Source organism: Triticum urartu, chromosome 5 (assembly GCF_003073215.2).
Source record: "Triticum urartu cultivar G1812 chromosome 5, Tu2.1, whole genome shotgun sequence".
Lineage (NCBI taxonomy): Eukaryota > Viridiplantae > Streptophyta > Magnoliopsida > Poales > Poaceae > Triticum > Triticum urartu.
Window position 1 is genome coordinate 47,227,991 of NC_053026.1, and position 16,249 is coordinate 47,244,239.

The window sequence follows — 16,249 nt, forward strand, 5'->3', positions numbered from 1 at the left end:
CATGCCCAAGGTTGTCCCCCATGCAAAATTTGAACAATTTTGGACACCGAGCACATGTTGTGTCTCGTCCGGTCTGTGTTTTAGAGTCTTTTCTCCGAAAACACCTATAAAAACATAGAATGTCATAAACCAACAAAACTTGGCATGCATGCCAGCCATGGTGATGCCAAGGTGTGGAAACAATTTGGACACGTTCGGAGGAGGTGACATGAAAATTGGTTCGAGACTTGCCCTTCCGATCTACCCGAACGTACCAGATTGTACACACTGTGTTCGGTTGCAAGCATGAAATGGCACCAAGTTTTGCCAGTGGTTGGGCATGCCCTAGGTTTCCCCCCACGCAAAATTTAAACGAATTCGGACACCGAACGCACGTTGTGTCACGTCTGGCTAGTGTTTAAGGGTTTTCCGACGGGAAAACCTAGAAAATGCATGAAATGTCGGAGACCAACGAAACTTGGCATGCATGTTGGGCATGATGACGCCAAGGTGTGGAAAAAAAATGGGGCGTTTGGAGGAGGTGAAAAAAAGTGGTTCGAAACTTGCCCTTCCGGCCTACCCGAATGTACCAAATTGTACAAGGTGTGTTTGGTTACAAGCATGAAACCACTGAAAAAGTTCCATGTGCTCATGATTTTTTCCTAAAAAAATGAAAAATTTGAAAAAAAATCGCAGAGTCAAAAAAGTTTATGAATTTGAAATAAAATCACACACTCTAAAAAATCATGAATTAGAAAAAGGTCATGAGTTTGGAAAAAGTTCATTAAAAAATAAATGATAAATTTTTAAAAGTTAAAGAATTTTAAAAAGGTCTGTGAATTAAGAAAAGAAAACAAAAACAGAAAGAAATAAGGAAATATGATAAATAAATAAATAACAAAGAACACAGGCTAAACTGAAAAAAAAACTTTTTTTAACGTTATATTTCGCTAAGAAGAAGCAAAGAAGTTCTATTGCACAACAGTTCAATTGTCCTGGTGGTTAGCGGCGTCCCTACGGGCTTGGACGGTGTGGGTTCGAACCCCGCAATGCACAGCATATATTATTGTAGTTTAATTCTAAAAAGAAAGAAATAAACGTAAATGGGCCAGTATATATCCGGTGTTGTACGATACGTCAAAGATCAATATTGCCCTTTATATGTTTTTTGTGAGGGGGGCCTACCGAAGCGCAGCTCGATGTGCTTAGGGACCAAGTTACGTTTGACTGTTTGAATGCTTCCGAGTTAATTAGGCAACGAGGTCACACATAGATTAGAAAAAGTGTTGTTGCCGGCCATTGCCCCTGCTGCCGGCCAGTTATGGGTTTTCTCTTGACGGCAACAAGCTATCAACTCCCTGCTGTAGTTAATTACGGAGTAGATCGTAAATTAATTAATGAACAAGACCTTTATATGTTTTTTGTGGAGAGGAAGTGCATTTTTCAACCCCGAACTCTTGCCCTAGTCTAATTTACAACCCCAAACTTCAATACCATCTAAATTACAACCCTCAACTCTCAAAACCGGTCAGAATTCAACCCTCCCCTCCTTGTTCACCGGTTTTGACCAGGGGTGACCAGTTTTGACCAGTCAACAGGTCCAATCAGCATGCCACGTCGGAAAAAAATTTAAAATTTCAAGAAAAATATAAATAAAAATCTGTAAGATCGAGAAAAAATCAGGAAAAAAACCAAATTTCCGAAAAAAAGTTTGCGAAAAAAATTCGGAAACTTTTTCCGTGATTTTCGGGGAAAAAAATTTCAAAAAATTGAACTTACAGATTTTGTGAGGGGGGCCTACCGAAGCGCAGCTCGATGTGCTTAGGGACCAAGTTACGTTTGACTGTTTGAATGCTTCCGAGTTAATTAGGCAACGAGGTCACACATAGATTAGAAAAAGTGTTGTTGCCGGGCATTGCCCCTGCTGCCGGCCAGTTATGGGTTTTCTCTTGACGGCAACAAGCTATCAACTCCCTGCTGTAGTTAATTACGGAGTAGATCATAAATTAATTAATGAACAAGACCTTTATATGTTTTTTGTGGAGAGGAAGTGCATTTTTCAACCCCGAACTCTTGCCCTAGTCTAATTTACAACCCCAAACTTCAATACCATCTAAATTACAACCCTCAACTCTCAAAACCGGTCAGAATTCAACCCTCCCCTCCTTGTTCACCGGTTTTGACCAGGGGTGACCAGTTTTGACCAGTCAACAGGTCCAATCAGCATGCCACGTCGGAAAAAAATTTAAAATTTCAAGAAAAATATAAATAAAAATCTGTAAGATCGAGAAAAAATCAGGAAAAAAACCAAATTTCCGAAAAAAAGTTTGCGAAAAAAATTCGGAAACTTTTTCCGTGATTTTCGGGGAAAATTTTTTCAAAAAATTGAACTTTTTTGGAAATTACTTTTTCTAGATTTTTTTTCTATTTTACAGTTTTTATATAATTTTCTTGGGAATTTGAATTTTTTTCCCTTGGATTTTTTTATTTTAAGTATTTTTTGGTTTTTCATGGAAATATCGATATTTTTGTTTTTCAGAAATTCGATTTTATTTATTTTCCCTGATTTTTTCCCGGAAATTTGATTTTTTTCATTTCTTTTCCTGGATTTTTTTATTTTACAGCTTTTTAAAAATAATGCTGATGTGCCATGCTGATGGGACCCGTTGACCGGTCAAAACCGGTCAACAAAGAGGGGAGGGTTGAATCCTAGCCGGTTTTGAGAGTTAGGGGTTGTAATTTAGACGGTATTGGAGTTCGGGGTTGTAAATTAGACCAGGACAAGAGTTCGGGGTTGAAATATGCACTTCTCTCTTTTTGTGAGGGGGGCCTACCGAAGGGCAGCTCGATGTGCTTAGGGACCAAGTTACGTTTGACTGTTTGAATGCTTCCGAGTTAATTAGGCAACGAGGTCACACATAGATTAGAAAAAGTGTTGTTGCCGGCCATTGCCCCTGCTGCCGGCCAGTTATGGGTTTTCTCTTGACGGCAACAAGCTATCAACTCCCTGCTGTAGTTAATTACGGAGTAGATCGTAAATTAATTAATGAACAAGACCAGTTCGATTTTTGGGTGGACTACGGGTAATTGTTTTCGGGTTTTTCACAAGTTCAGAAATACAGTCCAATTTTCAGTTGCCCAGTGGTGAGTGCAGGGCTCACCCTTGTATTTAAGAGAATGTACGGGGGCTTAACCACCCACCCATATTGAACGAACAATGTCGTCGATGGCATGGATGTTGGTGCTATTGCCATTAGCTGCATGGGTAACCACTGCCTCGAGCTCACTGGCGAAGCCAGGCTGCCAGGAGCGATGTGGCGACATCGACGTCCCCTACCCGTTCGGCATCGGTGCCGGCTGCTTCCGCCCAGGCTTCGAGATCGCCTGCAACAACATGAAGCCATTTTTGCCGGACGCTACCATTGCACGCCCCACGTGGCTCGCCGTGCCCGTAGGCGTGCTGAAGCTGACCGTGACGCCGAGCGCGCAGGTCCAGGTGCGGCTGCCTGTGGCGCACCAGTGCTTGGACGCCGACGGCAACGAGACCAGCGGCAGCTTCGACGGCAGGCTGACGATCAACAAGCTGGGCGTGTACCGCGTCTCCAACACCGCCAACGAGCTCTTTGTCCTGGGCTGCAATACCCTCGTCTACGCCAGCAGAGGGAAGTCGAGGTCCCAGGTCCGGAACGAGTCAACCGTCGCCTACTTCAGCGGTTGCGTGGCCTACTGCAACAAAGCCCAGAAGGCGCAGGACGACATGTGCAACAGCATCGGATGCTGCCGCGTCGAAATCTCGCCGTTGCTCACCAGCACCAGGATGAGGTTCGAGAAATGGGCACGCAAGCGCATCGACTTGAGGCACCCCTGCAGCTATGCCTTCATCGTGCAGAAGGACCACTACGTCTTCAAGGCCGCCGACCTGGAGAGGACGCCGGAGCCGGACCCGGCAAAGCGATGGAGCATGCCACTTTGGCTCGACTGGGCCATCCGCGACGGCAGTAACTCCTCGTCCTGTCCTGTGCCGGACAAGACGCCGGGATACGCTTGCGTGAGCAAGCGCAGCGAGTGCGCCAAGTCTACCAACGGGAATGGATATTACTGCATATGCAACAAAGGCTACGAGGGCAACCCATACCTTGAAAACGGATGCACGGGTAAGGGCAACTCTAGTACACTCCCTATTCTCCACTAGTTGGGCCATGATGGTGAAAATATTCATATAACCTTGTTAAATGTTTATTTTCCCCTCGTAAAAAAGTGTTTATTTTCTTAAATAAAATAATAATGTATGATATGCATAGGCTACGGGGGAAATTTCAGGTGGCCTTCCTGATTTTCACCCAACTCCATCAAATCTGCCAGTTTGAAGTTTTTGGCTTAAAAAAAAGTCACTCTATCAGGTTCCCTTACCAACCCTTCATACATGTAATATTTGGAGCGTGCTGCTAAAACAACACATAGACTCCATATTTGGAGGTTGGTAGAGAGAATATAGAGCTCTCTTCATTCATATTGGTTTTGGACATCTCAGAAAAAAAATCGGTTGGTGGAGAGAATATATAACTATCTTCATCCATATATTGATATCCGGCAAACTAAGCATAGCTTAGGTGGTTAGATAGATTCTTTGTAGTGGAACCAGTTCACCCGGATTCAAATCCTAGACATGGCAAGCGTGCTTGCATATTTTCTAGATTTATTCCAGGTTCTTTGGTGCTATTGTTTCAGCTGTATGGCGCGCGTACCAACTATGAGGAGTATGTATAGACGAACATTTCAGGACCTTTTGCTTCCATCTCTAGCCTCTGTATGAATGCCGGTTGGCATCACTCATCACCACCGACCCGTTCCCAACCCTACCACACACCATGGCTGCCCCATGTGAGCTTCCCGCCATTTGCTCGACCACCGCCATGACCGCACCACAAGAGCTCGATGTGGGTCTGTCTCTGCCACCTGTCCTCCGCACTAGCCATCCAACATCACCAATTCCATCCTTCGTGCCATCTAGCTTCTACATGTGCTACGTCTCGCCCACCCGAGCTAACTCTCAAGGGTGTGACAAACTCCAGACTCCGTTTTATCCACCATTTCCCGGCCATAGCACCCTGGGCCGCCGCGTGCCACCTACAACCTTCTTCCACCACTTATGAAGCTCCCCTGCCCCCGCTCTTACATTCGGCCAATGATGACTTTGGCACTTATGGTGTTCAACGACTTGCACCAAGGTATATTTGCCTCAAATTTGTTCATATTTAGTAGTCTAGCTTCTTGTAGATTCATGCAGATGGCATATGATTCACGATTTGTCTGGATGCCATCATGGTAGAGGGTTTTTGTGATGATTCACCATCATCCTTGGACTATTTTGATGTTGATTTATTCGATGAGGAGACTTTGTTGATGGCTACTCAATGGCTAATGGAAAATGGGAGGAAGACGAATTGTGCAGGGTCATAGCTCGGTCGTTTGACATGTCATCGGAGTGGAGAAGCGGTCCATGCTATGCTCATCCTATACCCAAAAAGGCTTGCGCCCCGTTTTATATACAATGAAACGACCATACAACCCATCACATACACTCGATTTATTCCAAGTTCATAGCTCGGTCCAGGTGCGGCTGCCTGTGGCGCACCAGTGCTTCGACGCCGACGGCAACGAGACCAGCGGCAGCTTCGGCGGCAGGCTGACGATCAACAAGCTGGGCGTGTACCGCGTCTCCAACAACGCCAACGAGCTCTTTGTCCTGGGCTGCAACACCTTCATCTACGCAAGCAGAGGATCGCGTCGGAAGGCTAAAAGCAAGGCCTACTTCAGCGGGTGCTTGGCCTACTGCAACAGAGACCAGGCAGCGCGGGACGCTGAGTGCAACAGCATCGGATGCTGCCACGTCAACATCTCGGCGTTGCTCACCAACACGAAGATGAGGTTCCAGACATGGTCGAAAGCGCTTGTTGACATCAACCGCCCCTGCAACTACGCTTTCATTGTGGAGAGGAACTACTACGTCTTCAAGGCCGCCGACCTGAACAGGACGGCGGAACAGGCCAAGCAATGGAGCATGCCACTTTGGCTTGATTGGGCCATCCGCGACGGCAGTAATTCCTCGTCCTGCCCTGTGTCGGACAAGACGCCGGGATACGCTTGCATGAGCAACCGCAGTAAGTGCGCCAAGTCCATCAACGAGGTGGGATATTACTGCATATGCAACCAAGGCTACGAGGGCAACCCGTACCTTGAAAACGGATGCACGGGTAAGTGCAACTAGTACATTGGGGAAATATCTGGTGCACTGGAGATTGTGGTGCTACCGGTGCACCAAAATAACATAATGCTTTTAAAATATTCAAAAAAATTTGAAATTTTTTATCAAACTCACACAACATCAATGTAGGTTGTCATAAAATTTCAAGTCAAAATTCGAAACATAAATCGAAAAAAATGATAAATTTAGCACTGAATAGTACATAACATAAGTTGGGCTATAGATTTGGCCCATTATCACACTGCTGTCAAATTTTGTCATTTCTGTATCTCAAAAAATATTTCAACTTTTTGTATGAAATTTTGTGACATCATTTATTGATGTTGCGTTAACGTGCTAGATTCTTTTTAGAATTTTTAAAATATTCTATGTTATCCGGTGCACCGGTAGCACCACAAGTGCGGGTGCAGCGGATACATTCCCCTAGTACAATCCCTATTCTCCACTAGCGGTGTAGCCCTCGCAATGGGCCATGATGGTGAAAATATTCATATAACCTTTTTAAATGTTTATTTTTTCCCTTGCAAAAAATGTTTATTTTTTAAAATAAAATAATCTATGATATGCATAGGCTACTTGGGAAATTTCAGGTGGCCATCCTAATTTTCACCCGAACTCCATAAAATCTATGAGTTTGATGTTTATGGCTTAAAAAGTCACTCTACCAGGTTCATTCACCAACCCTTCATGCATGTAATATTTGGAGCGTGCTGCAAAAACAACACATAGACTCCATATTTGGAGGTTGGTGGAGAGAATATAGAGCTCTCTTCATTCATATTGGTTTTGGACATCTAAAAAAATTGATTGGTGGAGAGAATATATAACTATCTTCATCCATATATTGATATCCGGCGAACTAAGCATAGCTTAGGTGGTTAGATAGATTCTTTATGATGGAACCAGTCCACCCAGATTCAAATCCTAGACATGGCAAGCGTGCTTGCATATTTTCTAGATTTATTCCAAGTTCTTTGGTGCTATTGTTTCAACAGTATGGCGTGCGTACCAACTATGAGGAGTATGTATAGAAGAACATTTCAGGACCTTTTGCTTCCATCTCTAGCCTCCGTATGAATGCCGGTTGGCATCACTCATCACCGCCGACCCGTTCCCGACCCTACCACACACCATGGCTGCCCCGTGTGAGCTTCCCGCCATTTGCCCGACCACCGCCATGACCGCACCACAAGGGCTCGATGTGCGCCTATCTCTGCCACCTGTCCTCCGCACTAGCCATCCAACATCGCCAATTCCATCCTTCGTGCCGTCTAGCTTCTACATGTGCTACGTCTCGCCCACCCGAGCTCATGGGTGACAAACTCCAGACTCCGTTTTACCCACCATTTCCCGGCCAGAGCACCCTGGGCCGCCGTGTGCCACCTACAACCTTTTTCCACCACTTATGAAGCTCTCCCTGCCCCCACTCTTACATTCGGCCAATGATGACCTTGGCTCTTAGGGTGTTCAATGACTTGCACCAAGGTATATTTGCCTCAATTTTGTTCATATTTAGTAGTCTAGCTTCTTGTAGATTCATGCAGATGGCATATGATTCACGATTTGTCTGGATGCCATCATGGTAGAGGGTTTTTGTGATGATTCACCATCATCCTTGGACTATTTTGATGTTGATTTATTCGATGAGGAGACTTTGTTGATGGCTACTCAATGGCTAATGGAAAATGGGAGGAAGACGAATTGTGCAGGGTCATAGCTCGGTCATTTGACATGTCACCGGAGTGGAGAAGTGGTTCATTCTATGCTCATCCTATACCCAAAAAGGCTTCCACCCCGTTTTATATATAATGAAACAACCATACAACCCACCACATACACTCGACACCACAACACACACACTCAAATCAAGATACAATCAGTGTAGAAGAATGACTAAACACGAAGTGAAGCCATGCCTAACAAAACGAGGACCCCAAGGCGCCGCTTTCAAGAAGGTTACTACACTGGAGTATCGCCGCCGCCCAATCCATGTATGATCTGGGTCTTCACCCGGAGTCACCCGAAGGAAGAATAGTAACCGCAACGATGCCTTCAAGAAGGGAGCGACACCCATGGCCGCCCCCATCGCCGGCCTAACAAAAGCAAGGCTTGGATTGACCTCCGCATTAAATTTTTATTTGAAAAAAATTCTATGATATGCATAGGCTACACAGGAAATTCCAGGTGGCCTTGTTGATTTTCACCTCAACTCAGTAAAATCCACCAGTTTGAAGTTCTTGGCTTAAAAAGTCACTCAACCAAGTTCTTTCTTTAACACAGTACAGACGCATACGCTCATACAAACTCTCATACACTAACCCATATGAACAGATGCACACCCTACCCCTATGAGCACATTCGAGAGACTGAGTTGACACATCATCTTGAGATTCATGAAGTCGCCATAGACACGTTTATAGTCGATGGGAACATAGAGCTCTCTTCATCCATATTGACACCCGGTAAATTAAGCATAGCTTAGCTGGTTAGATTTTTTGTGCGGGAATCAACCCACTCAGGTTCAAGTCCTAGACTTGCCACAGATGCTCGCATATTTTCTTGATTTATTTCAGATTTTTTGGTGCTATTCTATCAGCGGTATGGTGTGCCCATCAACTACGATGCATATGTGGGAGGAACATTTCAGGACCGCTTGCTTCCACCTCTAGCCTCCGTACTAACGTCCATTGGCAGCACTCACCACGGATGACCCGTTCCGGGCCATACCACACACCATGGCTACCACCTTGTGAGCTTCCCACCATTTTCCCAACCACTGCCACGGTCTCATCACAAAGCTCGATGTGGGCCTGTCTCTGGCATGAGTCCTCCGTTCCCTGACTTGTTTAGGAAGCACATACCAGCCATCCGCCATCGCCAATTCCATCCTTCGTGCCATCTAGCTTCTACCTATGCTACATCTCACACACCATAGCTAACTCCCGAGCAGCACGGCAGTCGTGTGACACCTACAACCTTCTCCCACCACTTATTAACCTCTCTTTTCCTCCGCTCTTGCATTCGACCAATGATGTCCTCGATACTTAGGGTATTCGACGACTTGCCCCAAGGTATATTCGCCTCAAATTTGTTCATATTTAGTACTCTAGCTTCTTGTAGATTCATGCAGATGGCATATGATTCACTATTTGTCTATATATCATCATAGTAGAGGGTATTTTGATGATTCACCGTCGTTGGTCAATTTTGATGTTCATTTATCCAATGAGGAGGATGAGGAGATTTCGTTGATGGTTACGCTATGGATGATGGAAAGTGGGAGGAAGACGAGTTGTGCAGAGTCATAGCTTGGTCGTTTGACATATCACCAGAATAGAGCCGGTGACCATGATATTCTCATCCTATATAACCTCTACATCTCTTATACCAATGCTTACAGATATCAATATGTTGTTGTAGCAAATTGACGAAGTCAAGTAAGCTAACTAAACATTCTTCACGCAACGGAGAAATGTAGTTGGGTTGATGGGATTTACTAGTTCCTAGAAGGTCCCCACGACACTTTGGGTGGTTCCATATGGTACTCTTGCCTATTTGACCAATGAGTATCTTTGAATGGTTGAAGAACATCCGTAGGCGTAGGAGAAATTTTTCCAATGTTGCAATCAGGGTCGACAACGTAGAGTATTTTAGGGCACCCAATGTTGATAACGCGTCGAGAATTTTAGCAATTGGTGAAGTAAGAGGCTAACCAGGTATGCTTGGAAGCAATGACTGGACATGTTGGAGCTAGAAGAATTTCCCTGCATCTCATGGACAATTCACCATACATTGCCATGATTCAACTATCATTTAGGAAGGGGTTACCTCTGATGACTTGTAGATTCACTATTTCTACTTTGGCATCATGTTTCTCACAATGGCATTAATGACTTGCAGAGATCTCGTCTTTTTGCTAGGCTAGCAAGTGATGATGCTCTGACATGCAACATTAATGTCAATGGGCATGATAATCATCAAGGCTAGTATCTTGCCGATGGCATCTAGTATTCATGGTCAACATTTCTCTAGACAATTTCAAATCATAAAGGTAATAAAAATAAACACTTTGCCAAGTATCAAGAATGTGCGAGGAAGGATATTAATTGGTGGAGCATTTGGAATGCTGCGAGCTTAGTTTGCAATTGATTGAGGTCTTACTCGCTTCTGGGACAGTAAGACCTTGGGAAAGATTATGGAGTGTTGTGTGATTCTAGACTTCATTGAGAATGAGAGGTATGCACATTGGACTACAACTATGGCTATGTTGGCCAAACTATCAAACCATGTAGGCACCCATACCACATTTAGGCTTTCCTTGAGGTGTACCAGATGTTTGAAGAGCGAGATCTCACGACCATCTCTGTGAAGATGCCATTGAGCATCAGTGGCGTCTACATGGACGAAATTGTGCTTACATTCTTTCAATCATGAATATTAGTTAATTTGGAGTATTTGCTTCATTAGATTATCCGTTGTCTTCAATTATTTGTTTTATTGGGTTATTTGTTGCATTCAGATCTTCTCATTTCATTGAAATTTGAATTCAGTTTTTGTGAACCTTTTGATTTGAAATGTTGTTGAATTGTTTGATTTTGAAACATGGAAAATTTGAATTACTTTTATGCGTTTGAGTTAGAATAGAGTTTATATGCACAGAAATATGGGTAATATATTTGAAGGCTCAAGTTTGGGGAATCTACTTTGTGCATTGCCTTACAGCCTCCACAATATTTGGAGAGCGCTCTAAGAAATTTTGGAGGTTATATTTATTAGGAATCAGTTGAAATTTGTCCAACGTCCCAACCAAGCCGGTACTAAGAAACCTAAATATGTTGCAACTCAACTCTCAAATTTTCTCACTTTCCAGCGTTAAATCAACATAAGTTTTGATGAAATGGTGCATGGGGTTAGATATCTTACAAAGATTCTAAAATGAAAGTGGTGGAGCAGCTCTACATGGCTTGAGAGTGGCCCCGCTATATTTTGATTGTTTTAGACTCATCCTTCAACTGGAACTCTAGGAGTATTTTCATTAGCCTCTCTCAATCCATCGTTTGGACCCGACTCCTTGACCCAAAAGTTTACTTAGCACCAGCTTTTGCCTCATGCTCTAAGGACTAAATCAATTTTGTGTTTGCTTTGCTAATGCTTGAATGACATTGGATCGCATGAGGATTAACCCTTTTTAATGGGCATCAATTTTTTAATATTTTTACTTTTCCTTGTCGGATGAAAATCGGACAGCTCTCACTCACTAACAGGACTTAAGAACTTCTCACTCGCCCTAAGTTTTATAAGGAAAACTTTTCTATGCATTTTTTCAACTAAATAATTGCCTGCGTGTTGGAATGAGAGTATAAATATTCTAGTATTTTAGCTCATGATTTACATGCCCATATTTATGTTATCGTGTAGCAGAAGAATTTTATTTGGCAAACATTTGTTGTCTTACCAAAAAAATCATAATTGTTTGGCATGTTAATAAGAGGTAGGGCAATTGAGCCGGTTTTGAGGGAAAATGAGGAAAAAATCAGAGAAGGAAGGAAAAATCAAAAGAGGAAAAGGGAGTTGGAAACATATGTAAGGTTAGATGAAGGATGAGTCCGAGAGAACTTTACGTCTTTTTAAGCGGTATAATTATTCTCTCTATATTTCTTACTCCTGCAGTAAGGAAAATTAAACACGTATTGTAGACACGGATAGGTTGACAAGTTTCCTGAGGTGCTATTGGGACTTGACTCATCCCTTTTCTTATATTTAACTTGCACACACACACACACACACACATACATTACCCCCCACTACATGTCCATATACTAATAAATCTACTTCGTGGTGGAGTATGATGAAGGTTTTTACCATGTCAAGCCGACATGCATGCTGCCTTTTGTAAACCAAAATATTGATTTGCATGGTCAACTTGGCTTAATGCTTCAATGTTTTATGTAGATATCGATGAGTGTAAACAGCCACAATTATATTCATGCTTCGGCAAGTGTACCAACATGGATGGATCTTTCGAGTGCAGGTGCTCACAAGGATACCAAGGAAACGCCACCCACAAAGATGGTTGTGTCCAGTCCATAAACACAGGTGGGCACTATTGCTTCTTACTTTACCTAGGATCGACATGTATATAAACTATCTTAGATAAAGCACAATAAACTATCACCTAGTCCTTCCTTTTTCCAAAATGTAATTTTCAGGTTTGTTCTAAGTAAAACATCTTTAAGCCTAACCAATTGTATATAAAATACAACAACATCTTTCAGAGTGAATTAGCTTCATTAAATCAATTATGAAATGTGTTGTCAAGATGTCTTTATTTGGTGTCACATATGTTGCTATATTTTTTTACATGTTTGTAAGACTTAAAAGTTTGACTTTGAAATCATAAAGATACCAAATTTTGGAAATGGAAGGAGTAGGTGAAAATATATTGTTCCTTCTCAATCATATTTATAAAATCCCTCTTGATGTCTTAAATGCAAAGAATATTCACATACTTAGTTCTATGTATTAGCTCATGAACCATAAAAATAGAGTATGTTGCATGAAAAATAAGCTAAAAATTAGTTATGCGATGCAGATACAATTCATATTTCTTCTCATAAATCTAGATTGTACTAATATATTTTTTCAAGTGGCAACAATCCATAAATAAATCAGTTGCAACCCACAAGTATATAAGAATGGAATACCACCATTTTATAGAGGAGTAAATAACACAATAAATAAGAAAGTATTTTTAAAGATGCATAGAAGAAGAAACTTATATGAATATATGTATGATTAAATATGCCATGAAACATTTTTTATATTAATACTAATAGATAAATACATTTCAAAATTTTGAAATAGAAGCCAATACTCTCTCTATCTACACATACTATTATCTATGTACTTTCTCATGCGAACCACATGCGGTTTTGGTTAGTGGCTAGTTAGCGGACTTACATGGGTTAATTATTGACCCCTCCTATTAGTTCGGTCACCTCAATATGAGACATAGTTTTGGCTAGATTTTGATATTTTTGAAATTTGAACCTGGTATAGTTAGTAGATTTTTGGTTAAATCGGTGATACCTCTCCCCTTAACCAGACTTCAAACACTGAGTCCAACCTCATATCTGTTCCTTCAACTACTATTGAGTTATCTCACTACATACGCTAATTACGTGCCCATCGGTGTATTTTTTTGCAGCTTTAATCATTGGCCTATCAGTTTCTAGTGGCCCAACTATTCTAATTTTGTTTCTTGCCTCAAAGATAATAGTTCACAAGCTTAAGAATCAAAAGAAACAAAAGTTGAGACAAAAGTTCTTCAATCAAAATCGTGGACAATTGTTGCAAAAATTGGTATCTCATCGGTCAGATATTGCAGAGAGGATGATCATCCCTCTAAGGGAGCTAGAAAAGGCCACAAACAAGTTTCATCCAACTCGTAAGCTTGGTGGTGGAGGGCATGGTACCGTATACAAGGGAATTTTATCAGACTTGCATGTTGTGGCAATCAAAAAGTCAAATATTGTGGTCAAGAGTGAGATTAACGAGTTTATAAATGAAGTTTCCATACTCTCACAGATCAATCATAGGAACATTGTAAAGCTTTTTGGATGTTGTCTTGAGACAGAAGTCCCCTTGTTGGCTTATGAGTTCATTTGCAATGGAACCCTATGTGATTATCTTCACAAGAATCCACTAAGATCAGTACCTTGGCGAGACATATTAAGGATTGCTACAGAAATTGGCAAAGCCCTTTCTTATCTTCATTCGGGTATTTCTGTCCCCGTAATACACAGAGATATAAAGTCCACCAATATACTTCTGGATGCTGCTTTGACAGCCAAGGTGTCTGACTTTGGAGCTTCAAGGTACATTCCTAAAGATAAAAGAACAATCACAACAGTGGTGCAGGGAACGTTGGGATATTTAGATCCTATGTACTTTTATTGTGGTCGTCTAACAGAAAAAAGTGATGTTTATAGCTTTGGAGTTATTCTCGTTGAGTTGCTTACAAGGAAGATGCCAATTATATATAGATCCTCCACCGGTGATGGGTTAGTTGCACAATTTTCTGAACTACTTGCAGAAGGTAAATTGGTAGAAATACTAGATCCACAAGTAATTGAGGAGGGAGGTAGCCAAGTTGAAGTGGTAGCTTCTCTAGCCATGTCGTGCATAAAGCTAAGAGCAGAGGAGCGACCAACTATGAGGTCAGTGGAGATGACACTAGAAGCACTTCAAGGACCCAGAGAGCATTTTCATGTTCGGAATGCAACATATGAGGGGAGTTATTCAGCAATGAGATATACATCACCAATAAGAAGGACAAGCTTAGAGGAGACGAGCAGGCAATATAGTCAAGAAGAAGAGTTTGTGTTGTCCGCAAGCTACCCTCGATAGTCTTACTTATAGTTTACATGTGAAAGATTTGGTATGTATAACATGCACGTGTGTTGTGTATTTCAAAAATTGTGTGTGCTTCAATTTGTTGTTGCTTTAATGTTATGTTTCTAATCAAAGTATGTCGTTTACATGGTTTATTGTTTCTTCATTGAACAACTGCTTCCTTCATAATGTGGGCACTCACCGTATAGTACATATACTTATTTATCTTCAAGCTAGGTTGCCCAAATTTCCGTTGCTCACATAATAGAAATTCCGAAAACAAAATTCAAGGTATATGTAGTGCTCAAAATGTTGCTAGTCAAAGATATAGTTAGCTAGTGCTGTTATATTTTCTATTCCAAATTCAAGGTGATTTTAAAAATAACTAGCAAAGTAGTCCCTTCCTGCAAATCTGCGCGCATAACACATTATTTCATAATTTTGTATCTTATATGGGAAATTAATATTTTGCAACTTTTAAGAGACGATTTCAGTGGACAATATCTACCAAAGAGCTCTAGAAATAGTTATTAATGATCTATGCTGAATAAATTAATTTGAAGTTTTATTAGTTATATCATTTTATGAAACAATATATTTATTCTCTTTTAAAACCTTATATACGATAATATTATTTAGTAATTCTTACGATATTCATATGCTACTTAAAATTAACTTGGAAGATAATATTTTTTCTAAAAGTGTACTTTAATCTTTTTGTGTGCATTTTTTTAGAATGACAGAAGACTCCAGAATAGTTATTGTTTTATAGTGAATGGATAAAATATGGTGGGAATTATTTTTACAAATAAAAATAATTAGGATAAAATCTCAGCTTTCAATCTTATGTGAGATATCTTTATTTCACAATTTTAAATGGGTATTTTTTGTGAAAACAAATGACAGCAGGACCCCCTGGGTATGCCCCGCCTAACAGACCCTAATGGAGTCTATCCGAAGGATCACTCGGCGATCCCGGCATCAATAATCCCATTCGACTGAATACCACAACATCCATCTATCCTTTTAAGAGACTTCAATACCATACATACGTGTAGAAGATTTCATCTTTAAAATCTCTACATCATTAGCAATTGTTTCCACCTTATCAAATAAAAATCCCAATCTATCAAAAACATTCTGCAAAAAAAATATCCAATTCTTTTTGGGAAGTGATACATTCTTTAATCATTGCCTCTAGATCAGTGGGTGTTTGATTACTTCCATAAGAGTTGCTTAAAATATATGGCTTAGTGAAAGAGTATGGTCCGATGATCCCCTCATGTTTGGTTTTAGTAATTTATAACAATCTCTATATAGAGAAAAGTCTGAAATAAACCTTGAATTCGTATTCTTGGTCTAAATCAAACCCTTATCTCAAAATCCTTGAAATGGGCACCCCGTCCTTTGTAGTCCCGGTCCATCCTGGTGGCTTTCAGCCGAAATCTTGTTTTGGCTCCAGGATAGCTTACATGGCATGAGCAGTTCCACATCCATCCATGCAACCTATTGGCACTTCCATGGTTTCAACTGAGCAATTGCGGGAGCGAGCCGTTGGTGGCGATTCTGGGAGGCCCGGGCGGCGCGTCGTCCTCGCCCCATGACCGCGTC

The 16,249-nt window shown here is 41.4% G+C and overlaps 1 protein-coding gene across 1 annotated transcript; it reads left to right on the forward strand.

The window, feature by feature from the left end:
* Positions 1-3,196: 3,196 nt before the first annotated feature.
* On the forward strand, positions 3,197-14,653 carry LOC125506741 (wall-associated receptor kinase 2-like). Its single transcript, XM_048671471.1, has 3 exons — positions 3,197-4,133; positions 12,197-12,340; positions 13,452-14,653. The coding sequence occupies exons 1-3, from the start codon at positions 3,197-3,199 to the stop codon at positions 14,651-14,653; spliced, it is 2,283 nt and encodes a 760-aa protein (XP_048527428.1).
* The last annotated feature ends 1,596 nt before the right edge of the window (positions 14,654-16,249 follow it).